The sequence below is a fragment of the Meriones unguiculatus genome, chromosome X, assembly GCF_030254825.1.
Source record: "Meriones unguiculatus strain TT.TT164.6M chromosome X, Bangor_MerUng_6.1, whole genome shotgun sequence".
NCBI classification, from domain to species: Eukaryota; Metazoa; Chordata; class Mammalia; order Rodentia; family Muridae; genus Meriones; species Meriones unguiculatus.
Window position 1 is genome coordinate 64,603,695 of NC_083369.1, and position 27,506 is coordinate 64,631,200.

Here is a 27,506-nt window from a genome sequence, read left to right on the forward strand (position 1 = left end):
ATGGCTTAGGTCTAGCCCATGCATGTCTTTGGTTGGCTCCTTGTATGCCCCTTTGGGCTCAGGTTATTTTACTCTGTTGGTTTTCTTAGGGAGTTCTTATCTCCTCTGGGTCTTCTATCCTTTCCCCCTAAATGCAGTTAATTTTTATACTTGTACTTTTTATATAAGCACTTAATATATTAAATTTTGGGATAATGTTTATACAACATTACCAGTTGCCTCTCTCATCTCTAGAAGTACATAATTGACATTCTGTCACACAATATCACAATGTAAGCAGAAGGGACGTTTTATTTTTTTTATTTCACCATATTTATTTCTTACTTATTCTATATATTTCAAAAGAGCGTATCTTTTTCTACCAGCATTACTCTATGGGAATGAAAGGATAAGGTGATTAAGAGAAAATTTCAGATATCTATTAGGCCTGTTTCTAAGTAGACATAGCATTTTCATGTAGTTTTAACATTTCAAGTGTACAAATCATGATTAGGGAGATATAAATGCGACTATCTTAAAGTTTATTCTTTTTGTGGATTGAAAAACATGATTTGCTATTTTACAGGTTTTCCAGGAATTCCGGGACCTCCAGGAGCTCCTGGGATACCTGGAAGAATGGGTCCAGAAGGCCCTCCTGGGGCGCCAGGCTTCCCAGGACCAAAGGTCTGAAGCATTTTTAAGAAAAAAAAAAAGATTTATTAATTTTTATTTCTTAGGTGTATAAGTGATTTGCCTGCATGTGTATACATGTGCCCCATGTAAGTGCCTGGTGACTGCAGAGGTCAGAAGAAGGCCTGTAACTTCAAGTTACAGGCAGTTGTTAACTACCATGTGGATGCTGGGAATCGAACATGGAATCTCTACAAGAGTACTCTTAACCGCTGAGCTATATCTCCAGCCCCACTCTGCATTATTTTAACTTACCCCCTTTTCATTATTCTGTCTTCTCTACTGTCCTTAGTCCCAGTTCCTATTTTAACTTAGACATTGTCCAAGGTCTTTGTTATATTGATAAAAGTTAGCTATACTGTCATGTAAATATATCCAATTCCAAACCATCTTTAACAGAACAAGAGATAATTCTGACCTTGTCATAGACTGGTTGGTTTTTGGATTATGTGAAAGAATCAAATAATTACCTTGGCTTGTGCTTATATATACAAACAGTAACCCATTTCATTCTTGTGTGATAATTGCTGAGATTGTGCTGGATGTATGAAGCCCTTCCTGTATTGTTTCCTCTGTCCAAATTCCATCAAAGATATATAAATCAAATCACTGCTATTTCATACTAATAATAAACAACTCTCTTTATATTCCTTTCATTATATCTTATTTAACCTCAAACACATTTCAGTCAGCCATCAGCAAACTGCTGCAATATAATTTTATTCTGACTCTTCCTATATTTTCTGTGCTTAAGTGAGTTAATCTTGCTCATCATTGCTTGTTTTCCATGGGACAGACAGCTGATGGCTTTCACAAGAAAACTGCATCTTTGTTGGCTTGTTTTCATTTTGTGATAAACATTTTCAAATAAGTGCAAAGCAAAAGAAGTAATATAATGAACTTTCATGTGTCTCTCTCTCTCACCCACGTACAAATTATTAAGATTAAAATAACACTTTTATAATATTTTTCCTGTTTTTTGGGGGGAGGACTTCTCCTTTAACCTACATCTCAAAATTACATCACTTCACCTGCAAATGCTTCAGTATTCATCTTTAACTAAAGGGAATGCTTATACAGAAACTATCATGGCATTATAAGAATTAGTAATGTTAAAAATAATGATTTGGATTATATACTTCTAAGTCCATATTCACATTTCTTCACTTGGGTAGAGTGTTATTTAATCTTATACTTTTCTTTTTTTTTTAATTTCATACTTTTCAGTTAACGTTCTTAGTTTAAAAGCAGCCCAACTCATTTGATTTTACTAAACCCTGTTTTCTATCTTTCCAGATGTTCTCTCTAACACTCCCATTACTTTTCATTTAATAACCCTCTCCTTACCATGAAAGAATATATTTTGTATTCGCTGCTTTAAATACCCTGTAGTAAATGGTAAGCATTAGGAAAGTGACAGGACTTTTGATTTTGTTTTGTCATGTTTATGCTTAAGGGAGAGCCAGGATTTGCGTTACCTGGGCCACCTGGACCACCAGGATTCCCAGGTTTCAAAGGAACACCTGGTCCAAAAGGTGATCGTGGTTTCCCAGGACCTCCAGGTCCCCCAGGACGCACTGGATTGGATGGATTTCCTGGACCAAAAGGTATGGGTCTTGCTTCTTATCAATTTGCTTTAAACTCTCATTGATGTTGAAACCTTTGGGAAAGGCAATGGGTAAGAAGTCAGCTAACTGGAAAGCTCATTGTTGTTAAATATTAATATTGACTATTGATTTATTTGTTAGTTAAACAGTGGTTATTCCTAAACCAGCTGTATACCTAAATTACCACACAGAGACTCAGATTCATTTAATTAGCCTAGAGCACAGTGCTTGCCAATAGTTACTCCAACCTAAACCTCCAAGCCTGCATAGTTTGCTCCCATTAGGATTTTCCACAATATGCTTGCTTTTAGTCATATCATACATCTGGTTCATCTCTCCTGGTGGTTCCTGATGATCTCTCCTCTCCAACTCCTCCCACTCACTTCCTTGCCCTCACCTCCAGACCAGGGTGCCTCACCCTAGTCTCTCCATTGCACAGCATTGGCTGGTAATTTTATTGACAATACAGACAACAAATGGTGGCATGTTTACACAAATTTGAGGCAGGTTATGCTTATAATAAACATTACAATGCAATGTCCAGATTGAAACCAGATAGTGGGATAGAGAAACCAGTATTTGAATGAACAAAGGTAAATAGTATGCATTCCACAAAAAAATTAAAACAACAGCCCATGATGCCTTTCTGTCACTGTTATAATTTAGTTCATTTAGCACTATTAATTTTTAATCTTTGATTTTCTTGGAGAGGTAACACAAATATATTTGTTTAAAAGAAACAGATCTTAGTGGGGAATCATAGTGTAGTAATACCCTCATAATAGGAGTAAGAGGCATTAGGATTAGGAGTTTAAGACCACTCATATCTATGTATCAAATTTAAAACCATACAATTATCTGTCTTAAAAACAATACAATAATCTGTCTTAAAAACAAATAAACCACCCTATATCTGGCAGAGGGCAAATACCAAGAATATATAAAGAACTAAAGAAATTAAACACCAACAAACCAAGTAATCCAATTTAAAAAAAAAAAAAACGGGGTACAGAGTTAAACAGAAAATTCTCAATAGAGGAATACAGAATGGCAGAGATACACTTTTTTTTAATAAGTTACATTTTATTAACTCTGTATCCCAGCCGTGTCCCGATCCCTCATTCCCTCCCAGTCCCTCCCTCCCTCCCTCATCTCCACCGTGCCCCTTTCCAAGTCCACTGATAGGGGGGACCTCCTCCCCATTCATCTGATCCTGTTTTATCAGGTATCTTCAGGACTGGCTGCAAAGCCCTCCTCTGTGGCCTAACAGGACTGCTCCTCCCTTCGGGGGTGGGGAGACCAAAGAGCCAGTCATTGAGTTCCTGTTAGAAATAGTCCCTGTTCTCCTCACTTTGGGAAACCAATTGGTTACTGAGCTACCACAGGTTACATCTGAGTGGAGGTTCTAGGTTATATCCATACATGGTCCTTGGTTGAATGTCAGTCTCAGAAAAGACCCTGTGCCCAGAGAGATACACTTAAAGAAATGCTCAACATCCCTAGTCACCGGGGAGATGGAAATCAAGAAGACCCTGAGATTTCAATTTCACCTTACGCCCGTGAAAAGACCTAAGATCAAAAACTCAAGTAATAGCACATGTTGGAGATAATGTGGAGAAAGGGGGAACCCTCATCCATTGATAGTGGGAATTTAAACTTGTACAACCACTTTGGAAATCAATCTGGTGCTTTCTCAGATAATTAGGAATAGTGCTACCTCAAGATCGAGCCATACCACTCCTAGGTATATATCCAAAATACGCTCAAGTATACAACAAGGACATTTGCTCAACCATGTTTGAGGTAGCTCTATTAATAATAACCAGAAGCTGGAAACAACCTAGATATTTGTCAATGGAAGAATGGATACAGAAATTGTGGTACATTTATACAATGGAATACTACCCAGCTATTTAAAACAAAGAAATCATGAAATTTGCAGGCAAATGGTGGGAACTAGAAAAGATCATCTTAAGTGAGGTATCCCAGAAGCAGAAAGACACACATGGTATATACTTACTTATAAATGGATATTAGACATATAATATAGGATAAACATACTAAAATCTACACTCCTAAAGAAGCTAAACAACAAGGAAGACCATAGGGAAGATACTCAATCTTCATTCAGAAGGACAAATGCAGAAGCAGAAGACAAGGGAACAGGACAGGAGCCTTCCACAGAGGGCCTCTGAAAGACTCTACTGATTGAGGTATCGGGCAGAGTGCAGGGAATCTTATGAAAGAAAAGGGAGATAGAAAGACCTGGAGGAGACAGGAGCTCCAAAATGAGAACAACAGAGCCAAAAAATAAAATAAAACCTGATCCCTGGGAGTCCTGAAGAGCACGATACCCCAACCAAGGATAATGCATGGAGAGGACCTAAAACCCTAGCGCAGATGTAGCCCATAGACTCAGTCTCCAAGTGGGGTCCCTAGTAAGGAGAGCAGGGACTTTCTCTGGCATAAACTCAGTGACAGGCTCTCTGATCATTATCCCCTGGGGGGGGGGGGTGAAGCCTTGCCAGGACACAGAGGAGGACAATGCAACCAGTCTGGATGAGACCTGATAAGCTAGGGTCAGATAGAAGGGGATGAGGACATTCCTATCAGTAGAATAGGGGAGGGACATAGGGGGAGAAGAGGAGTATAAGGGGAGAAGAGGGAGAAATGGTTGGATTCAGAGGAAATGAAGGAGGGGGCCGCGGCACGAATACAAATTGAATAAATTGTAATAAATGATAATAATAAAATAAAATAATAATAATAGATACAATAGACATTTTAAAAAAGTAAAAAAGCAAATAAACAGACAAACTGAAAGTAGTATTTTTCTCATTTTGTTTCCACGAACTTCACTCCTCCCTATCCCATATGTAATCTCAACTTAGTTTCTTTTTGCTGTCCATTTTTCCTCTAGAAAAAAAAATCCTAGCAATTAGGAGTTTTTTTTCCTCATTTGTCAAAACAAAAGATATAATGCCCTTTGCCTTTTCATTTATTTGTTTTCTATCATTTTGTAATTTAGGAATTACTCTTTGTTAGTACTTACAGCTTTTAACAGAACGTAGTGGCCTAGCATTGAGTTACACAGATGTACCCTCAGTTGCTACTTGTTGAAACGGATTTTTGCCAGTCTTTTCTGATTATAAACAGTAGCACACTTTTTATTTAGATGTGTACAGGTATAATAGACTCCAGTAATGAAAATGAATTTTCTCAGTAAAAAGGCAATGTGTCTATGGGTATTGTGAAGTTTCTTTCTGTCTTTGCCATTTTAGACTCCTACCAGCAATGCATGAAGTACTATTTCCTTCCCAACCCCTTTCTGACAATGCTTAAAACAAAACAAAAAACTCCTGGAATTTTCAAGCCTGATGGAACTAGATTTTTCAGTACAATTTTTTAAAACATTCCATTTCAAATACACAGAAACATTAAAATGAATTGTACATTGAATGGCTATCTTCCTGCTTCTTAGGCTCTACATGTAACATTTTATATCCTCCCAAATTATTTTTAAATAAAATACTGCATCTATATAAGCTAGAGATAGTGCTATAAAGAAGGAAACTTGCCTAGTACACGAGAGGCCCTGAATTCAATCCTCGGCACTAGGCATGAACATTTTATGTACAATACAACATAATAAAGACAATAGAGTGATTACTATATAGTCCCATCATTGATGTTCTACTGTGAGTGTTTTGCTTTACATATTTTGTCATACAGCTGTCCATCTAACCATCTCTTTATATAGCTGTAGATTTCTTTTGGATGAGTTTGCAACAGTGGTGCACTTTTTTTCCTGAACACTCAGCAGGTATACAATAACTACAATTCCAGCGGTGGCTACGTATTTTATTTATATATAAAATTCACAGATGTATTTCTTTTTTGCATTTTTGTCAAATACAATCCAGTATCATTTCAACTTTCCAGGGCTGGGGATTTAGCCCATTGGTAGTGCATTTTCCTGCCATGCTCAAAGCCCTGACATATAGGTATTTCCAGAAATTGTCCTTATTCTATTTTTCCAGTAGTCTGCAGCATCCACACCAATATCGTTATAAAGGATTTAAAAAATATTGTTATTCTGTCTGGTTTGGAATATTTTTATGTGGAATCATCCAATATATTCATTCTTATAAAGCATCTTTCAATGAGCATGCTTAAAAAAAATATCTACTGTGCTCCTCACTAGTTCCTATTACTAATAAATTCTTGAAGCTGAGGTGGTGAGGATACCTGGGCTATGTCAAGTTGCTGCCTATTATGAAAGAAGCTGTTATAAGTGTTCTCTGGGTCTTTTGATGGATATATGCATTCATTTTATTATGCATATACCTAAGATTAGAATTGTTGCTCATAAGTGTGTGCTTACTCGTGTAACAATTAGATCTTTCTCCAACATGGATTGCCATTTTAAAATTCACACCAGAATAACCTTTTCAGTTCATGAAGATTCTCTCTAGTATTAAAGCTTCCTTGCTTTGTGATTGTAGCCTAAATTACAACTTTAATTTGATTTCTCTGATAACTAAGGATATTCAGCTTTTTATCTGCTCTTGTTGATTATTTAGATATACAAACACTTGCTAGTTTGAATTGATAGACTGTGTTATGTCTTATGTTAAGTTGAAGTTGTTCATAGTATACCCTGAATATTTGTGCCTTTTCTAGAGTAAACTCAGGAGTATTTTACTCCTGTGTTGGTTACCTATTTATATTTCTAGAGTATTTGAATGAAAATTATTAATTTTATTGTTTTATTTACTTGTTACTTGTTTTCTATGTTTATAATTTTGTGTCTTAACACTGCCAAGACATTCTGATATATAACTGTCATTAATCTCATATTACTTGTGTTTATATCATTTATTTCAAATAAAATCTTAACACATATAGATGGATTCTTTTCACTGCTGTAGCTGTGTATAAGTGTGAGCTACCATAATGTAAAAATTAGTTTTTTTGTTAAAATTTTAAACTATATTATGTACTCTGCTTTTCTTCTCAGCATAGTTCAAATTCTGTGTCATTGGGCCCTGCTTCTAGTATATTCTTTCTTAAAGTGCTAGAAGAAATAGTGTTTGGGAATTTTTTTTTTCTATATAATTCTTTCACTTGTCCAGCATTTATGTTTGTATCCTCTACCATGTAATATTTGAGTTACTAGAAACAGAAAGACATAGAATATGCTTTCTAAAAATCTCAGAAGTTGCTCTTTACTATTAAAAAAATTTAGATAATTGATTCTCAACCTTCCTAATACTGTGACCCTTTAATACGAGTCCTCATATTTTGGTGACCTCCAACCATAAAATTACTTTTAATGCTACTTCATAACTGTAATTTTGCTACTGTTATGAACCATAATGTAAATATTTTTATACGCAAGATATCTGACATGTGACTCCCAACGGTGTCATGACCTACATGATGAGAACTGCTGATGTAGATGATACTGCCAAGATAGTAGTATTCTCAATGGTAACTTTTATAAATGTATGTGCCAATAAATTTTTGAATCAGTATATCATTGTCAAAACTCAGCTATCAGACCGCAATGAAAAAATTTGTCCTACTGCTGTGCTTTATGCTCAGTGGTAAATATTTGTATAATATGTGCAGGACTGATGTCTCCAAAATCTTCAACTATTAGAAATAGTTAGACCAAATATTAGATATTGAAATTCAGTTCTTAAACTGTAAAAATAAATTGGTATGCCATTTTCAAAACAATATAGATACCAACAATAAATTTAAAAAGTTGATGATTATGAGGAAATATCTACATGAGTAGAAAATATGTTTAAGCCTGAATATCACAATTTAATTATACTAAAAAAAGAATAAAAATGATGACTTTGGGAGCCTTCTGTTTACCACATATCATACTTTATTTCAGGATCGCATTTGAGGTTTCTTGGAGGTGTAAGAGATGACATTTTGCCTGAATGTTTTGAAAAGATATTTTAATCAGCATAAATAATGTAGAAAACACCAGGACAAATTAAATTATATATTTGAAAATATTAAAATTAAAAACTTTTCATAGCAACAAAATGTTAATCAAAATCAAGAAAATGTACCTAAACATTAATAAAGAAAATATAAACAATTATTAACAACTTGAAATTTTAAATTTGCTTTTGAGAATTCTATATATAGCTGGTCATGGCAGCACATACCTGTAATCCCAGAACTCAGGAAGGCAGAGGCAGTAGGATAGCTATGAGTTCGAGGCCAGCCTGATCTACAAAGTGAGTCTAGGACAGCCAAGATATATGCAACAAAATTGAAAATGTAACTAAGATGGACAATTTTTGGATAGATTCCATTTAACAAAACTGAATCAAGATCAGATAAATCAATTAACTAGTCCTATATACTCCAAGGAAATAGAAGCTGTCATCAAAAGTCTCCCACCAAAACAAAAACAAAACAAAACAAACAAACAAACAAAAAACAGGGCCAGACAGTTTCAGCACAGAATGCTAATAGACCTTCAAATAAGAGCTAACACCAATATTTTTCAAACTATTCCACAAAATAGAAACTGAAGGAACATTACCAAACTCATTCTAAGAGTCCAGAGACACCTTGATACCTAAACTGCATAAAGAACCAACGGAGAAAGTGAATTCAGACCAATCACCCTTATGAATATTGGATGTCTACATGCAGAAAAATGAAAATAGATCCATATTTATCACCCTGCACAAAACTAAAGTCAAAGTGGATCAAGGACCTCAACATAAAACCAGATACTCTAAATCAGTTGGAAAAAAAAAGTGGGGAACAGCCTAGAACTCATTGGCACAGGAGACAACTTCCTGAACAGAACACCAACAGCACAGGCTCTAAGAGCAACAATCAATAAATGGGACCTCATGAAACTGAAAAGCTGTAAAGCAAAAGACACTGTCATCAAAACAAAATGACTGCCTACAGATTGGGAAAGAATCTTCACTAACCCTTTATCTGACAGAGGGCTAATATCCAGTATATATAAAGAACTAAAGAAGCAGAAAAGCAACAAACCAAGTAATCCAATTAAAAAATGGAGAACGGAGCTAAACAGAGAATTCTCAAAAGAGGAACATCGAGTGGCAGAGAAACACTTAAAGAAATGCTCAACCTCATTAGCCATTAGGGAAATGCAAATCAAAACGACCCTGAGATTTCACCTTACACCCATCAGAATGGCCAAGATGAAAAACTCAAGTGACAACACATGCTGGAGAGGTTGTGGTGAAAGGGGAACCCTTCTCCATTGCTGGTGGGAATGTAAACTGGTACAACCACTTTGGAAGTCAATCTGGCGCTTTCTCAGACAATTAGGAGTACTGCTACCTCAAGACCCAGCTATACCACTCCTAGGTATATACCCAAAATTTGCTCAAGTACACAACAAGGACATGTGTTCAACCATGTTTGTAGCAGCTTTATTTGTAATAGCCAGAACTTGGAAACAACCCGGATGTCCATCAATCGAGGAATGGGTACAGAAATTGTGGTAATTTTACACAATGGAATACTACTCAGCAATCAAAAAAGAGGAAATCCATTTGCAGGCAAATGGTGGGATCTAGAAAAGATCATTCTGAGTGAGGTATCCCAGAAGGAGAAAGACAAACATGGTATATACTCGCTTATATAGACCTACAAGATATGATAAACATAATGAAATCTACACACCTAAAGAAGATAATCAAGAAAGTGGACACAGGCGAAGATGATCAATCCTCATTTAGAAAGACAAATGGGATGTGCATTGAACGTAAGACAGGAGTCTACTGCAAAAGGCATCTGAAAGACTCTACCTAGAAGTATTTCAAAGCAGACACTAAGACTCATAACCAAACCCTCGGCACAGTGCAGGGAATCATATAAAAGAAGGGGAGTTAGTATGATATGGAAAGGATATGAGCTCTACAAGGACCAAATATATCCAGGCATAGGGTCTTTTCTGAGACTGACACTCAACCAAGGACCATCTATGGATATAACCTAGAACTTCTGCTCGGATGTGGCCCTTGGTAGCTCAGTAACCAAGTAGTTTTCCAAAGTAAGGGGAACAAGGACTATTTCTAACAGGATCTCAAGGGCAGGCTCTTTGACCTCCCCCCCCCCCAGGGGAGGAGCAGTCCTGTTAGGCCACAGAGGAGGACTTTACAGCCAGCCCTGAAGATACCTGATAAAACAGGGTCAAATGAAAGGGGAGGAGGTCCTCCCCTATCAGTGGACTTGGAAAGGGGCAGAGAGGATACCAGGGAGGGAGTGTGGGGTTGGGGAAGGAATGAGGGAGCAAGATACACCTGGGACAAAGAGATAACAAAATGTAACTAAAAAGAAAAATAAAATTAAAAAAATGAATATTGATGCAAAAATACACAATAAAATACTTGCTAACTGATCCAAGAACACATAGAAGATGTCATCCACCATGACCAAGTAGGCTTCATCCCAGATATGCAGGGGTGGTTCAATATATGGAAATACATCAATGTAATCCACCATATAAACAAACTGGAGGAGAAAAACCACATGATCATCTCCTTAGATGCTGAAAATCATTTGACAATATCCAACACCTGTTCATGTTTAAAGTCTTGGAAAGATCAAGGATACAAGCCACATTCCTAAACACAGTAAAGGCAATACAGGGCAGTCCTATAGCCAACATCAAACTAAACAGAGAAAAACTTAAATCAATCCCACTGAAATCAGGGACAAGGCAAAGCTGCCCACTCTCTCCTTATCTCTTCAACATAGTTCTTGAAGTCTTAGCTAGGGCAATAAGACATCTAAAAGAGATCACGGTAATACAAATTGGAAAGGAAGAAGTCAAAGTATCACTATTTGCAGATGACAAGATAGTATACATTCTTCTAGAGAACTCCTTCAACTGATAAACATCTTCAGCAAAGTGCCTTGATACAAAATTAACTCAAAGCACATCTGCAGCCTTCCTTTTTAAAAAAGACATAAGGGCTGAGGAAAGAAATTAGGGAAACAACTCTCTTCACAATAGCCACAAATAACATGAAGTAACTTGTGGCTCTAACCAAACAAGTGAAAGACCTGTATGAAAAAAAAAAGAAAAAAAAAAAACCTTCAAATCTCTGAAGAAAAAAATTGATGAAGATATCAGAAGATGGAAAGATATCCCATGCTCATGAATTCATAGGATTAACATCATGAAAATGGCCATCCTACCAAAAGCAATCTATGGATTCCATGCAATTTTCATGAATATATTAACACAATTCTTTTCAGAACTTGAGAGAACATTTCTCAATTTCATATGGAAAAACAAAAACCCAGAATAGCTAAAACAATCATGTACAATAACAAATCTTCTTCAGGTATTTCCATTTCTGATCTCAAGCTGTACTATAGAGCAATAGTAATAAAAACTTCATGGTACTGGTGTATAAACAGACTGGAAGATCAATGGAAACAAAGAGAGGAACCAGAAATAAATTCAAACTCCTAAGGAAGTTAATTTTTGACAAAGAATCCAAAACCATTCAATGGAAAAACAATGGCATCTTCAACAAATAGTGGTGAGCTAACTGGATGTCTACATGTAGAAAAATGCAACTAGATCCATGCTTATCACCCTGCAAAAAAGTAAAATTCAAGTGGATCAATGACCTAAACGTAAAACCAGACACACTAAACCGCTTAGAAGAAAAAGTAGGGAAAAGCCTTGCCTCATAAGCACAGGAGACATTTTCTAAACAGAACACCAATAGCACAGGCTCTAAGATCAACAATCGATAGATGGGACGTCATGAAACTGAAAAGCTTCTCGTCAGAAGAAAACAACAGCCATAGACTTGGAAAGGATCTTCACCAACTCTATATCTGAAAGAAGGTTAATATCAAGAATATATAAAGAACTCAATAAGTTAAATACCAAAAAACAAAACAATCCAATTAAAAATGACGTACAGAGCTAAACAGAGAATATTCAAGAGAGGAATATTGAATATTGAATAGAAACAATTAAAGAAATGCTCAACATCCTTAGTCATTAGAGAGATACAAAACAAAACAAATTTGAGATTCTGTCTCACACCCATCAAAATGGCTAAGATCAAAAACTCAAGGGACAAGACATGCTGGAGAAGATGTGGAGAAAGGGGAACCTTCTTCCATTGCTGGTGGGAATGTAATCTTGTACAACCACTTTGGAAATCAATCTGGTGCTTTCTCAGAAAATTAGGAAGATTGCTACCTTAAGATCCAGCTATACCTCTCCTGGCATTTATCCAAAATATGCTCCACTATACAACAAGGACATTTGCTCAACCCTGTTTGTTGCAGCTGTGTTTGTATTAGCCAGAATCTGGAAACAACCTAAATGTTCCTCAACTGAGGAATGGATACAGAAATTGTGGTGCATTTGCATAATGCAATACTACTTAGCTATTCAAAAGGAGATCATGAAATTTACAGGCAAATAGTGGGAACTAAAAAAGATCATCCTGAGTGAGGTAACCCAGATTCAGGAAGACACATGGTATATACTCACTCATAAGTAGTTATTAGAAATATAATATAGGATAAACATACTTAAATCTATACTCCTAAAGAAACTAAACATGAAGGAGGACCCTAGGGAAGATTCTCATTCAGAAGGGCAAACAGGATGATCGTTGAAAGCATGAGAAGATAGGGAATATGATAGGAGCTTATCACAAAGGGCCTCTGAAAGACTCTACTGTTCAAGGTATTGAAGCAGAGGCTGAGACTCATAGTCAAGCTTTCGGCAGAGTGCAGGAAATCTTATGAACGAAGGGGAGCTCCTGGAGGATCAGGAGCTCCACAAGGAGAACAACAGAGTAACAACATCAACAACAACAACAAAACTGGTCTCAGGGGACCCTGCAGAGGCCGTTATCCCATCCAAGGACCATGCATGGAGAGGACCTAAATCCCCTGCTCAGATGTAACCCATAGAGGCAGTCTCCAAGTGGAGACTACCTGTTAAGGCTTTCCTATTAAGAGGAGCACGGGTGTCTCTGACATGAACTCAATGGCTGGCTCTTTGACAGCTCCTCACCTACCCCAAGAAAGAGCAGCTTTTCCATGCCACAGAGGAAGACAATGTAGCCAGTCCTGAAGAAACCTGATAGGCTAGGGTCAGATGGAAGGGAGGAGGACCTCCCTTATCAGTAGAATTGGGGAGGGACATAGGAGAAGAAGAGGGAGGGAGGGTGGGGCTGGGAAGGGAAAGGGGACGATACTACAGCTGGGATACAATTAAATAAATTGTAATAAATAACAAATTAAAAAAGCCAAAGTGTTGCTGGTATTTATCATTGATCAGTTATGGAGAAATTATAGATTATTTTTCCCCTTAAACTGGGCTTGTACTTAAAGCTCATCCATCAAAGATAACCTGAGGTCCTGATGACATATTTGGGAATTTGTAACAAATATGAAAAGCAGTAATGTCATCTCTATACAGTTTTTTTCCCTGTTGAATACTGTATTGATCACTTCCCATTGGTTGTGAAGGTAGAATCACTCTAATATCAAAATCAGGCCAAAAACCCCAAAACAAAACAAAAACAGAAGCCGTGTGTGGTGGAACATGCATGTAAATCCAGCACTGGGGAAGGCAGAGGCAGATGGATCTCTGTGAGTGTGAGGCCAGCTTGGTCTACAGAGTGAGTCCAGAACATGCCAAGGTTACACAGAGAAGACCTGTCTTGAAAAACCAAGAAGGATCAACAGAACAAAAAAACAAAAACAAAAGAAAAGCAAAAACCTTAGTTATAAGCCAAAATCTCTCTCTCTCAAAAAAAAAACGAAAACAAAAACAAAACAAAAACATGTAAAATAATTCTAGACCATAAAATACATCAAATAAAATATTAAAATATATAAAGACAACTTGTATCATGATCTTCCTAATAATCATGATCTTCAGAATACTAGCTGCTTTGACATCTGAAAATTAATGAGTATAATTTGCTTTTTCAACATTCCAAAGAATTACATCTAGGCTATTATCTTAAATATTATTAAAATTATTTGATAAAATTCAACATCCATTCCCCAAAAAGATACTTTTAGAAAATTATAAACTCAAGGCTATCTGTTAGCTGCCCTGCACACTCAGTATATGGGAAGTTGAGGCCAATGAATTGCCTCAAGTTCAAGGACATCCTAGAGTAATTGCTTTCAGGCTGTTTAAGGCTCTGTTTCATACATATGATTTATACTTAGAAAATCATCTTACACGGAACTTTTGGAACAGAGAGTCAATTTCACAATACAAGTATTAGGGCAAGTGTACAAAACAATGTATCATTTTATAAATTAGAATTAAACAAAAAGTTTTACTTAAAATAGCACCAAATACCATGTTCTTATGTATAGCTCTAAAAACAGTGCATTATTAATATGGTAAAAAAAAACTACAAAATACCAATGACATAAACCAAACATAAATAAATTGAATGAAGTTTTCACAGGCCCAATTTTAAGATAGCAATCTGTCCATATTAATGTATAGATTAACTGTATCCCTAAGAAAAACACAGGAAAAGTTTGTAATTATTCAAACATTCATGTAGAAAAGTGATTCAACTTACAGTAGCCAAAACAAATTAAGAAAATATAATGTTAGAGAGTTCAAAGAATTTGATTTCAAGACTTAATACAGTCTTACAGTGGCTAACATATCTTGTAATATGTGACATGAAGACTTACATATCTAGAAGTAGAATTATGTTTGATTTGTGCATGTGTGTATGTGTGTGTGTAGCTGTAAATAAGACCCAAGTGCTTTTTTATGCTAAGCATATACACTAATGCTGAGGTAAATTCTACCCTCCTGTAAATGGTTTTCATAAATTTAACTTTCAATAGAAAAAGAAATCTAACAAACTGTGTGAAAACTAATGTATATGTGTGTATGAAATAAGCAAAAATAAAATGAACCAACATTCTAAAATTTTTTAATTTAGTTTTTATTTTATTTTTATTAATTACAGTTTATTCACTTTGTATCCCAACTGTATTTCACCACCTGATTCCCTCCTAAACCCATCCTCCCTTCCTCTTCTTCTCCCATGCTCCTTCCCCAGCCCAATGATAGAGTAGGTCCTCCTCTTCTTCCATCTGACCATAGTCTGTTAGGTCTCATCAGGACTGGCTGCATTGTCTTCCCCTGTGGCCTGGTAAGGCTGCTCCCCCATCAGGTGTTGGTGATCAAAGAACCAGCCCATGAGTTCATGTCAGAGACGGTCCCTTTTCCCCTTACTAGGGAACCCACTTGGAGACTGAGCTGCTGTGGGCTACATCTGTGCAGAGGTTCTAGGTTATATCCATGCATGGTCCTTGTGTGGAGTACCAGTTTCAGAAAAGAACCCTGTGCACAGATTTTTTGGTTCTGTTGCTCTTCTTATGGAACTCCTGTTCCCTCTAGGTCTTTATATTTCCTGCTTCTTTCAGATTACCTGCCCTCTGAAACAAGTTTGGCTATGAATCGCAGCATATGTTTTGATACTCTGCTGGGCAGTTTTTCAGAGGCCCTCTGTGATAGGTTCCTGTCCTGTTCCCTGTTTTCTCCCCTTTTTTTGATGTTCATCTCATTTGCCTTTCTGAATGAAGATTGAGTATCTTACCTGGGTCCTTCTCAGAATGCCTTGTAGAGTTATACAGAAAGCTTCAAAACAAAACTTCTAGAACAAAAACACTCAAACTTTTTCTGTTAGAAGCCAAACAGAATGTTTTAGATTTTAACATCTCTTTTTGGATAATCCTATATAATCTGTGCTTCTCTCATCAATGTGAAAAATAACTGACAAAAGAAACTTAAAGAAGGAAGAATTTATTTTAGCTTAGCTCATCATCACATCCATACTTAGGAAACAAAGAGAAATGAATGTTTGTGATTGATTCAATTTCTCCTTTTCATAGTCTGGGTCCATAGCCCATTGAATGGTGTCATCCACTTTTATGGTAGATCTTCTCACCTTAATCCAATCTATATAATTTCCTACAGGCCTCTTTGGAGGTTTGGCTCTAAATCCTGTCAAGTTGATAATCAGTATTAAGTACTATATGAAGTGAAAAACACATATTCAGCTTATTCAGTGTAAACACAGGTCAAATGTAGTTTTCTTTCAACTGAAAGCATAGGAGAAAATCTTTATGATTATAATCTAGACAAAAATTGTTGTTTAGCACAATAAAATATAAAATGGAAAACTGATAATTTGGACTTCATTAAAATCAAATATTTCCACATTTGTGTATCTAGCAAAGTATTTGTATAGAGAATATATAAAATTTTATAACACTCAACAGTCAGAACATATCTACCAAATTTAAGAGTAGGAAGATGTCGGTGACAATTTACGCAGATATTTATATTTCACCAAAAAAGTCATTCAAATAGTAAGCAAGTACATCTAAGAATTTGCAATAGAGTCATCTGCAAAACGTAGGTTCAAACCACAATGAGATAGGTACATAACTATAAAAATTAACTTTCTTTTCAAGAACAAGAAAAGTTGCCAGCAACTATGTAGTGAGTTTTGACTACATCTAGTAACAATTCAAACTAGTATAGCCACCTTGAAAACCAGTTCAATCACCAGTACAGGATAACAAAACAAGTTTAATTTCGCTTTAAAAATTTTGTGCCCAGTGTATTAGAAAGTAAAACACAGTCTTATTCTCTGAAATAGCAATCCTACTTATAGGCATTTACTAAGGAAAACTACGAACCTTCACATAAAAATCTATGTTCACAGGAACTTTATTCATAATCAGCAAAAACTGGAAACAGCCCAAATGTCTATCCAGCAACAAAGACTAACATAATGTAATGCATTTATACAATGAAATATTTGATTTGTTGTGTTATGAATCAAGTCCATGATTTCATGCATACTAAACATACACTAAATGCTGACATAAATCATTGCCCAACATGTATCTTTCAAAAACTTAAACAGTCAATTTCTTTTTTATCATTTATTAAAATTTATTCAATTTGTATCCCTGCTGTGGCCCCCTCCCTCATCTCCTCCTAATCCCCGCATTCTTCTCCTTTCTTCCCCTATGCCCCTCTTCTCCCCCTATGCCACTCCCTTATTCCACTGATAGGAGAGGTCCTCCTCCACTTCTTTTTGACCCTCGCCTATCAGGTCTCATCAGGACTGATTATATTGTCTTTCTCTGTGGCCTGGTAAGGCTGTACCAGCAGAGGGGCAGTGATCTGAGAGCCTGCCATTGAGTTCATGCGAGAGAAATTCCATTCCCCTTACTAGGGAGCCCACTTGGAGAATGAATCTATGGGCTACATCTGTGTAGGGATTGCATGTCCTCTCCATGTATGGTCCTTGGTTGAGGTGTCATTCTCTTTAGGGCCCCCAAGGCTCGGTTTTTATGGCTCTGTTGGTCACCTTTTGGAGCTCCTGCCTCTTCCAGGTCTTTCTATCTTCCCCTTCGTTCATAAGATTCCCTGAACTCTGCCCAAACTTTGGCTAATATTGTCAGCCTCTGCTTTGATACCTCAATCAATAGAGTCTTTTAGAGGTCATCTGTGGTAGGCTCCTGTCCTGTTCCCTGTCTTCTCCTGCTTCCGACGTATATCAAATGTGCCGTTCTGAATGAGGATTGAGCATCTTCCCTAAGGTCTTCCTTGTTTTTTAGCTTCTCTAAGAGTGTAGATTTTAGTATGTTTATCCTATATTATATTGCTAATATCCATTTATAGGTGAATATATACCATGTGTGTTTCTGCTTCTGGGTTACCTTACTCAGGATGATCTTTCCAGTTCCCACCATTTGCCGGCAAATTTCATTATTTTATTGTTTTTAACAGCTGAGTAGTATTCTATTGTTTAAATGTACCATAATTTCTATATCCATTCTTCCACTGAGGGACATCTAGGTTGTTTCCAGCTTCTGGCTATTATGAACAGAGCTGCTGGGAACAGGTTGAGCAAAAGTCCTTGTTGTGTACTTGAACATATTTTGGATGCGTACCTAGCAGTGGTATAGGTGGATCTTGAGGTAGCACTATTCCTAATTGTCTGAGAAAGCTCCAGATTGACTTCCAAAGTGGTTGTACACATTTACATTCCCACCAGCAATGGAGGAGGGTTCCCTTTTCTCCATATCCTCTCCAGCATGTATTGTCACTTGAGTTTTTGATCTTAGCCCTAAATATCCACCTTTCACATCTCCATACCACCAAACTTCATGTTATCTTAAAAACAAACAAACAAACAAACAAAAAACACCCTCTAGGTTCAACTTGTGCTGCTCATATACTCATGAGTGTACTAGAAAATGGCCAACCTACCATGGAGCACACCCTTAAAGAAGACCGGCTTTTCCTTCTCCAGAAGCCATCAACTGTCAATAGATCCTCAACTAAGGATAGGGGTACATGAGTTCTTCTATACTTGTGCATGAATATTTATTGACTTGATCTTCAGCAGGCAACCACAGCTGCTGTTAAGTTCCTAACTGCAGCTGGCCTGTCATATCCAGAAGACATTGATTTTCTCTGGTCCTTTCTGACTTCAGGTTCTTAAACTTCTTCCACCCTTGAGATCAGGTATGAAGATATTTCCAGAAGATCTTTTATTGTACAAGACTGTTTTAGCTATTCTGAGGTTTTTTTGTTTTTGTTTTTTTGTTTTTCCATATGAAATTGGGTTGTTCTTTCAAGGTGTGTAAAGAATTGCGTGAGTATTTTGTTGGGAATTGCATTGAATCTGTAGATCGCTTTTGGTAGGATGACCATTTTCACTGTTATTCCTACCTATCCATGAGCCATAACCCGAACTAATAAAAAGGAAGTTGTTTAAATGTAACTGCTTAAAGCATAAGTGATTAGAAACTTTGTTTTCATAAGCAAAAAGTTACCCGCTATAAATTATTGATACTAAGAAGGTGTAGGTTATAATCTTTTTGCTGTTTTGAGAAGTAAAGAGAAGAGCTAAAGTTGATTGCTGCCCTTGAGTTAAATAAGACTTTAACTATAAATGGGATTTCTGCTTTGGGTACTTATTTGTACTTTTCTTTCTGGAAAAACTAGTCTTGTTGTGTCCTGTTATGTCATGTTTGGTTGATATTCCTGGGAGGCATGTTGTTTTCTGAAGGGAAATAAAGGAGCAGTGGATCTATGGGAGAGGGGAGTGGAGGAAATAGAGACTGACAGGAATGGAGAGATGGCAAAATGCTGTTGGGTTGCATTGAATGAAAGAAGAATAAAGAAAACGGGGGAAAGGCTGATGGTTTTTAAATACATATACCATGGTATTTTTAATTTATTTTGTTTTAGGTGATATTGGACCAAATGGACAACCTGGCCCAATCGGACCTCCTGGGCTGCCAGGAATTGGTATTCAGGGACCACCGGGACCACCAGGGACTCCAGGGCCAATAGGCCAACCTGGTAAGATTACAGTAAATATGCCTCTTATAGGACTTGCAGTTTGATTTAAAAGGTTATCCATGTATGTTTATAATTTTATCAAATTGTGAATTATAGACCATAACACAAGAGCTAATTTAATACTTGATATTTCCTCTCTCTGTTCACCTAAAATCCATATATTTCTAATCATCCAATTTGATAATTAGTTACCTTTACCTTATAATAATTGAACAATACCTCAAACTGTTAAGTGCTGACTATTTTATACCAGAATAGCTGTAATGCAGTAATATGCAGGACGTGCCTGTAGAACTTACTAAAGTTATTAACACATAAAAAACAATGGTTAGTGTTCCACAAGAATGTTCTGTAAAAATACATCATAGGCATTTTGCTTCCTTTTATTTAAAAATATTAAATTGAACCCCTCTCCCATTTTTGATCTTACAGTAGGAGTATTTAGTGTAACCGAGTACACTAAGCTTTTTTTTTTTAATGGATGCTTAGAAAGATTTTGTGAATATGTTGCTTAGTGGTTTTGCCTCCATAGAGAAAACATAGATAAAGAATCATATGGTTCATCTATATTTGTGTAAGACTCTGCAAATTTTTGATTCTGGGTGAATTCACATTACCTATTTATGTGGGTATAATAAAGGCCAATCTCAGGTCTGTACTTTGTTATTTCAAAGTATTGTATTGCAATAGTTCACAAAATAAAAACACATGTGTAACAATTAAATGATTTTAATTCACATGAACACATCAGAAACTTGAAAAATATTCAAATGTATATGTATTGAACACACCTTTTCTGATCTTAAATGGCAGCAGGAATGTTGTTGGATACAAGGCACATATCTAAACTTAGTAAAGGCAATATACAGCAAGCCTATAGCCAACATCAAACTAAATGGAGAGAAACTTAAAGCAATCCCACTGCAATCAGGGACAAGGCAAGGCTGCCCACTCTCTCCATACCTATTCAACATAGTTCTGCAAGTCCTTGCTAGAGCAATAAGGCAGTTGAAGGAGATCAAGGGGATACAAATTGGAAAGGAAGAAGTCAAATTATCACTATTTGCAGATGATATGATAGTATACATGAGTGACCAGGGAAAATTTCTACCAGGGAACTCCTACAGCTAATAAACACCTTAAGCAAGGTGGCTGGATACAAAATTAACTAAAAAAAAAATCAGTAGCATTCCTGTATACAAAAGACAAAAGGGCTGAGAAAGAAATTAGGGAAACAACACCCTTCACAATAGCCACAAATGACATAAAGTACCTTGGTGTAAACCTAACCGAGCAAGTCAAAGACTTGTTTTTTCATTTTTTTTAATTTTATTTTTTTCTTATCAGTTACATTTTATTAACTCTGTATCCCAGCCGTGTCCCGATCCCTCATTCCCTCCCAGTCCCTCCCTCCCTCCCTCATCTCCACCGTGCCCCTTTCCAAGTCCACTGATAGGGGGGGACCTCCTCCCCATTCATCTGATCCTGTTTTATCAGGTATCTTCAGGACTGGGTGCAAAGCCCTCCTCTGTGGCCTAACAGGACTGTTCCTCCTTTGGGGGTGGGGAGGCCAAAGAGCCAGTCATTGAGTTCCTGTTAGAAATAGTCCTTGTTCCCCTCACTTTGGGAAACCAATTGGTTACTGAGCTACCACAGGCTACATCTGAGCAGAGGTTCTAGGTTATATTCATACATGGTCCTTGGTTGAATGTCAATCTCAGAAAAGACCCTGTGCCCAGATATATTTGGTCCTTGTGGAGCTCCTATCCTTTCCACATCAGAATAAATCCCCTTCTTTCTTATGATTCCCTGTACTCTGCCAAAACTTTGGTTATGAGTTTTTGCTTTGAAAACACTGCTAGTTAGAGTCTTTCAGATGCGCTCAGTAGACTCCTGTCATACGTTCAATGCACATCCCATCTGTCTTTCTAAATGAGGATTGATCATCTTACCCCATGTCCACTCTCTTGATTATCTTTTTTAGGTGTATAGATTTCATTATGTTTATCATATCTTATAGGTCTATATAAGTGAGTATATACCGTGTTTTTCTTTTTCCTTCTGGGATATTTCACTCAGAATGATCTTTTCTAGATCCCATTTGCCTGCAAATTTCATGATTTCCCCTTTCTTGATTACTGAGTAGTATTCCATTGTGTAAAAATACCACCATTTCTGTACCCATTCCTCCATTGATGGACATCTGGGTTGTTTCCAGGTTCTGGCTATTACAAATAAAGCTGCTATAAACATGTTTGAACAAATATCCCTTTTGTGTACTTGAGCAAACTTTGGGTATATTCTGGAGATATCTCCATCCCTAATCTAAAGCTGTACCATAGAGCAACGGTTATAAAAACTGCATGGTACTGGCATAGAAACTGAAAGGTGGATCAATGGAACCAAGCAGAAGACCCAGAAATAAACCCACACACTTATGGATACCTGATCTTTGACAAAGATGCCAAAACCACACAATGGAAAAAAGATAGCCTGTTCAGCAAATGGTGATGGTCTAACAGGATGTGTACATGTAGAAAAATGCAAATAAATCCATACTTATCACCCTTCACAAAACTAAAGTCCAAGTGGATCAAAGACCTCAACATAAAACCAGACACATTAAATAGATTAGAAGAAAAATTGGGGAAGACCCTAGAATTCATTGGTACAGGAGAAAACTTCCTGAACAGAATACCAACAGCACAGGCTCTAAGAGCAACAATCAATAAATGGGACCTTATGAAACTGAAAAGCTTCTGCAAAGCAAAGGACACCGTCATCAAAACAAAACGAATACCTACAGATTGGGAAAGAATCTTCACCAACCCTTTATGTGACAGAGGGCTAATATCCAGTTTATATAAAGAACTAAAGAAGCAGAAAAGCAACAAACCAAGTAATCCACTTAAAAAATGGGGAACAGAGCTAAACAGAGAATTCTCTGTAGAGGAATATCAAATGGCAGAGAAACACTTAAAGAAATGTTCAACGTCATTAGCCATTAGGGAAATGCAAATCAAAACGACCCTGAGATTTCACCTTACACCCATCAGTATGGCCAAGATGAAAAACTCAAGTGACAACACATGCTGGAGAGGTTGTGGAGAAAGGGGAACTCTCCTCCACTACTGGTGGGAATGTAAACTGCTAAAACCACTCTGGAAATCCATCTGGCACTTTCTCAGACAACTGGGAATAATGCTTCCTCAAGATCCAGCCATACCACTCCTAGGCATATATCCAAAAGAGGCTCAAGTACACAATAAGGACATTTGCTCAATCATGTTTGTAGCAGCTTTATTTGTAATAGCCAGAACCTGGAAACAACCCAGATGCCCCTCAACTGAAGAATGGATACAGAAATTGTTGTACATCTAAATGGACTATTACTCAGCAATGAAAAACAAGGAAATCATGAAATTTGCAGATAAATGGTGGGACCTGGAAAGGATCATCCTGAGTGAGCTGTCCCAGAAACAGAAAGACACACATGGTGTATACTCACTCATATAGACATATAATATAGGATAAACGTACTAAAATCTGTAAATCTGAAGAAACTAATCAAGAGGGAGGACTCTGACTAAAATGCTCAATCCCCATCCTGAAAAGCAAAGAGGATGGATACTAGAAGAAGAAGAAAACAGGAAACAAGTTAGGAACCTGCTGTAGAGGACCTCTGAAAGGCTCTGCCTTGCAGACTATCAATGCAGATGCTGAGAAGGCAACCTTTGGGCAGAGTGCAGGTAATCTTATGAAAAAAGTGGGAAATAGTAAGATCTGGAGAGGACAGGAACCCACAAGGAGAGCAACAGAACCCGAAAATTTGAACACAGGGGTTTTTCTAGAGACTCATACTCCAAACAACTACCTTGCATGGAGATAACCTAGAACCCCTGCACAGATGTAGCCCATGGCACTTTATTGTCTAAGTGAGTTCCATAGTAATGGGAAGAGGGACTGCCTCTGACATAAACTTATTGGACTTTGATCACCTCCCCCTGAGGGGGTAGCAGCCTTACCAGGACACAGTGGAAGACAATATAGCCACTCTTGATGAGATTTGGTAGACTAAGATCAGAAGGAAGGAGAGGGGGACCTCCCCTATCAGTGGACTTGGGGAGGGGCATGCGAAAAGGGGGGAGGGAAGGTGGGATTAGGAGGGGAAGAGGGAGGGGTTTATGGGGGGGATACAAAGTGAATAAAGTGTAACTAATAAAAGTTGAAAAAAAATCTTACAAGCTAAAAAAAAATCTCAAAACAGTGGTTAACCTTATAAAACACCCATAAAGGCTATTTTCATTCATTTTCTACTTAAACTCTATTTGAAGGCACGCTGGTTTTTTTTGTTTGTTTGTTTGTTTGTTTGTTTTTTATGGCACCTGACATGCTGTTACTGATTGGAATGAAAAAATCATGCTTTGAACAAGGTTGCAATAAATAGTTGCTTAATCATTCATGGAAAAAAAGAAAACAGTCTGCCTAACCTGCATTGCAGTGGGATATTGAAGAAAAAAGTATTTTTTTTTTTTTTTTTTTTTTTTTTTAGTTTTGGACATTACAGACTTCATCTATTTTACAAGGAAAAATAAAACAAATTCATCTCTCCTGTTGTATTTTATTGGTTTTTTGTTTGTTAGAAGTACATGACTGTATAGAAGCATTTTGAATTCTTACATCACATCGGAACGAAAATAAAACACTACTAATAAGTATCTGAATGAAATATAAACTCTTAATACAAATCTCTTTTTTAGTTATAGCTAATACCTTTCAATTGTTCGTTTGTCTGTCTAACATCTAATATTCTAATTCTGTTCTGCTTTCTTCCCTTCTCCCTCTGGTAGCATATACACATGCATTGATCATAAAGACTGAATACTGTAAAAACAGTACTAGTTAATAACTTTTAATTAACCTTCATATAACTGTTTGTAAATATTTTCTTAGTTATAGACTTTAATGTCTAAATTAATTGTATTAAGCAGTTAACAAAGATAGCATGAAAAATTATTCAATGGTCTCTCAATATATAACTTTTTCAAGTCACATTTTTATTATGCATGGAACACATATTTGTTTTAAGGTAAATTTTATTATCATTGCCAAAGCAGATTATTAATTTAATGCATTTTACACTATCCTGATTCTTACCTAGTAGAATGATCAGCAAAAACACTACTACTATCTTTCTAAACCTGAATTACAGTGCATAACAAAAGCTGCCAGGATGTTATATAATATACTTGTTTAATTTTGCAATACAAACTGTAATACATGATAATATTAAGTATAAACTTACTACAAAATAATGCAATAGAAAATAACACAAAAGAGTAAAAACTGATTGTATCATGTTATTAAAACAACATGTAAGACAAAGGAAAAATCAAACCAAACCAAACTGACTTATTTGATAATCATTCAGAAAGGTTGACATACTATGCACTAATAATTGGTAATGTAATGGCAGGGTGAAAATTCAACTGTGGTCAGCGGGCCAGCAATAAATAAGGTGTTACCAGTCTACAATTAGATAAGCATTCAGATTGTGTGTTCAAAAAATTCTACAGCAATTTAATGCTATAATCTTATTTACTGCTTAATATAACTGAGAAACTGGGCTCTTATTTCATGGTTTTGGTATTTTTTTGTACTTTATTAAAAAGTTAATGAACGATTAACTGGGAATTTTTTAAAAACTGTTTTACCAAAAGCAATTAAAAAAAAAACTATCTTCAAGAAACATGATTTAAAATGTTACAGTTTGTTTTCTTTACCCGTTTGTACATGCACACTGCCAATAGTTTCTGTAATATACTCTCAGGTTTATCACATACAGATTCTGTCTCTAATTAGCTAGAAAACTAACCAGACCCACCATTTGGCAAATGCAACAATATTTACTAATGTTAATGTGTTTTTAACTAGGCTTACATGGGATACCTGGAGAGAAAGGAGATACAGGACCTCCTGGGTTTGATGTTCCAGGACCCCCTGGAGAGAGAGGTATTCCAGGGCTCCCTGGAACCCCTGGTCTTATAGGACCTCCAGGATCACCTGGTATCCCAGGAAAAGCAGGTGTCCATGGATTTCCAGGTAATGTTTAATAATCTGTCTAATTGGAAATCAAATAAACTATTATTAATATGGCTGACAAAAACTTTTATATTGCATTTAAGGAATTGGCACTATCTATTAATGAAGAGTGTTAAGTGTATGAACATTGGAAACTTAGTTTGCTGTTGGCACTATACTTTTTATACTGTGTGACAATACCATTTATATATTACTATATAATAAGTGATCCAAATGTAATGGTTTAAAGCAACTTTTCAAACATTTTGCTTAAGATTCCATGGGTCAGAAATCAAGGGGTACATTTACTGAAATATTTTATATAATTCTTATGACTCAAACAAGAATGATTGGAGTTGAAGATTCCAATTACATGATGATACTTTCCAGGCACTTGGCTATTTCTTTAGCTCACATGGCATCTAATAATGCCTGTTATCATTATTTTAACATCCTTCTATTGCAAACAGCTTACCAAAGAAAGAATTTCATAAGACAAAAATAAGGTCCTGGAGAGATAATTCAGTGGTTGGAAGCACTGGATTCTCTTCCAGAGAATTGGGGTGAGATTCTTGGCACCCACATAGCAGCTTGAAACTGTTTATAACTCCAGTCCCAGGGAACCTAGTGCCTTCTTCTGGCCTCCAGGGGTATGGCATGAACAGTGCAGACATACATTCAGCCAAAACACCCATATACATAAAACAAAAACTTGCTTTTTGGAGGAAGGGGGAGGCAGAGAGAGGGGAGGGAGGAAGGAAGAGAGGGAGGGAGAGAGGGAGGGAGGGAGGGAGAGAGAGATATTTCAGGGCACCCTATCCTCTAATCCCCCTCCCTTAGTCCACTGAAAGGGGGAGTCCTCCTCAACTAATATCTGACCCTAACCTATCAAGTCTCATCAGAACTGCCTGGATTATCTTCCTCTGTGAGCTGGCAAGGTTGCCCCGCCAGTGGGAAAGGAACAGGCAATGGAATTCATGTCAGAGACAGCCCATGCTCCCCTTACTAGCCCACATAGAGACAGAGCTGCCTAGGGGCTACATCTGAGCAGAGAGTCTAGGTCCTCTCTATGTATGGTACTTTTTAAAAGCAGGATGTTCTGTCTGCAGTATACCTACATGCCAGGAGAGGGCATCAGATACTTTTCTAGATGGTCACGACCCACCATGTGGTTGCTGAGAATTGAACTCAGGACCTCTTGAAGAGCAGCCACTGTTCTTAACCACTGAGCAATCTCACCAGCCCCATTGTGAGTTCCTATTATGTAGCCTTGGGAGTTGCGCTTTCTCAGATAGTCAGTGCTAAAGCATAAAGTCCAGATTCCAATGAAAGAAGGCTACAGTGAATTGTGTGAATGGGGAAGTATGCATCCGTGGGAGGCCTTCTTTGGAGAATAGTTAGCACTGTGAGCATCTGTTTCTGAGTTTTGTCGGGAGTGAGTGCAACAAGTGAGAAAGGGTAAAATCTTACCACATTTTCCTTTCATTCCTAAATAGTTTTCTGATTGATATCTTTAAATGTCTAAAGAGACAAAAGTTAGTAACTGTCATTTTCCAAAGGTGCCAAAGGTGAAATGGGTATGATGGGACCTCCAGGCCCACCTGGACCTTTGGGAATTCCTGGAATGAATGGTGCTCCCGGTCTTAAAGGTAAAAATTGGCGTTTACTGATAGATACGTGTGACAAAGAAAATTAAACAC

At 36.9% G+C, this 27,506-nt stretch overlaps 1 protein-coding gene across 1 annotated transcript in view; it reads left to right on the plus strand.

The window, feature by feature from the left end:
* Positions 1–27,506, plus strand: part of Col4a5 (collagen type IV alpha 5 chain) — a 297,510-nt gene that overhangs the window by 182,515 nt on the left and 87,489 nt on the right. Inside the window, 5 exon segments of the mRNA XM_060375633.1 lie at positions 566–663; positions 2,126–2,276; positions 19,612–19,725; positions 25,660–25,827; positions 27,366–27,455. Of these exon segments, the coding sequence (XP_060231616.1) occupies positions 566–663; positions 2,126–2,276; positions 19,612–19,725; positions 25,660–25,827; positions 27,366–27,455 (621 nt within the window).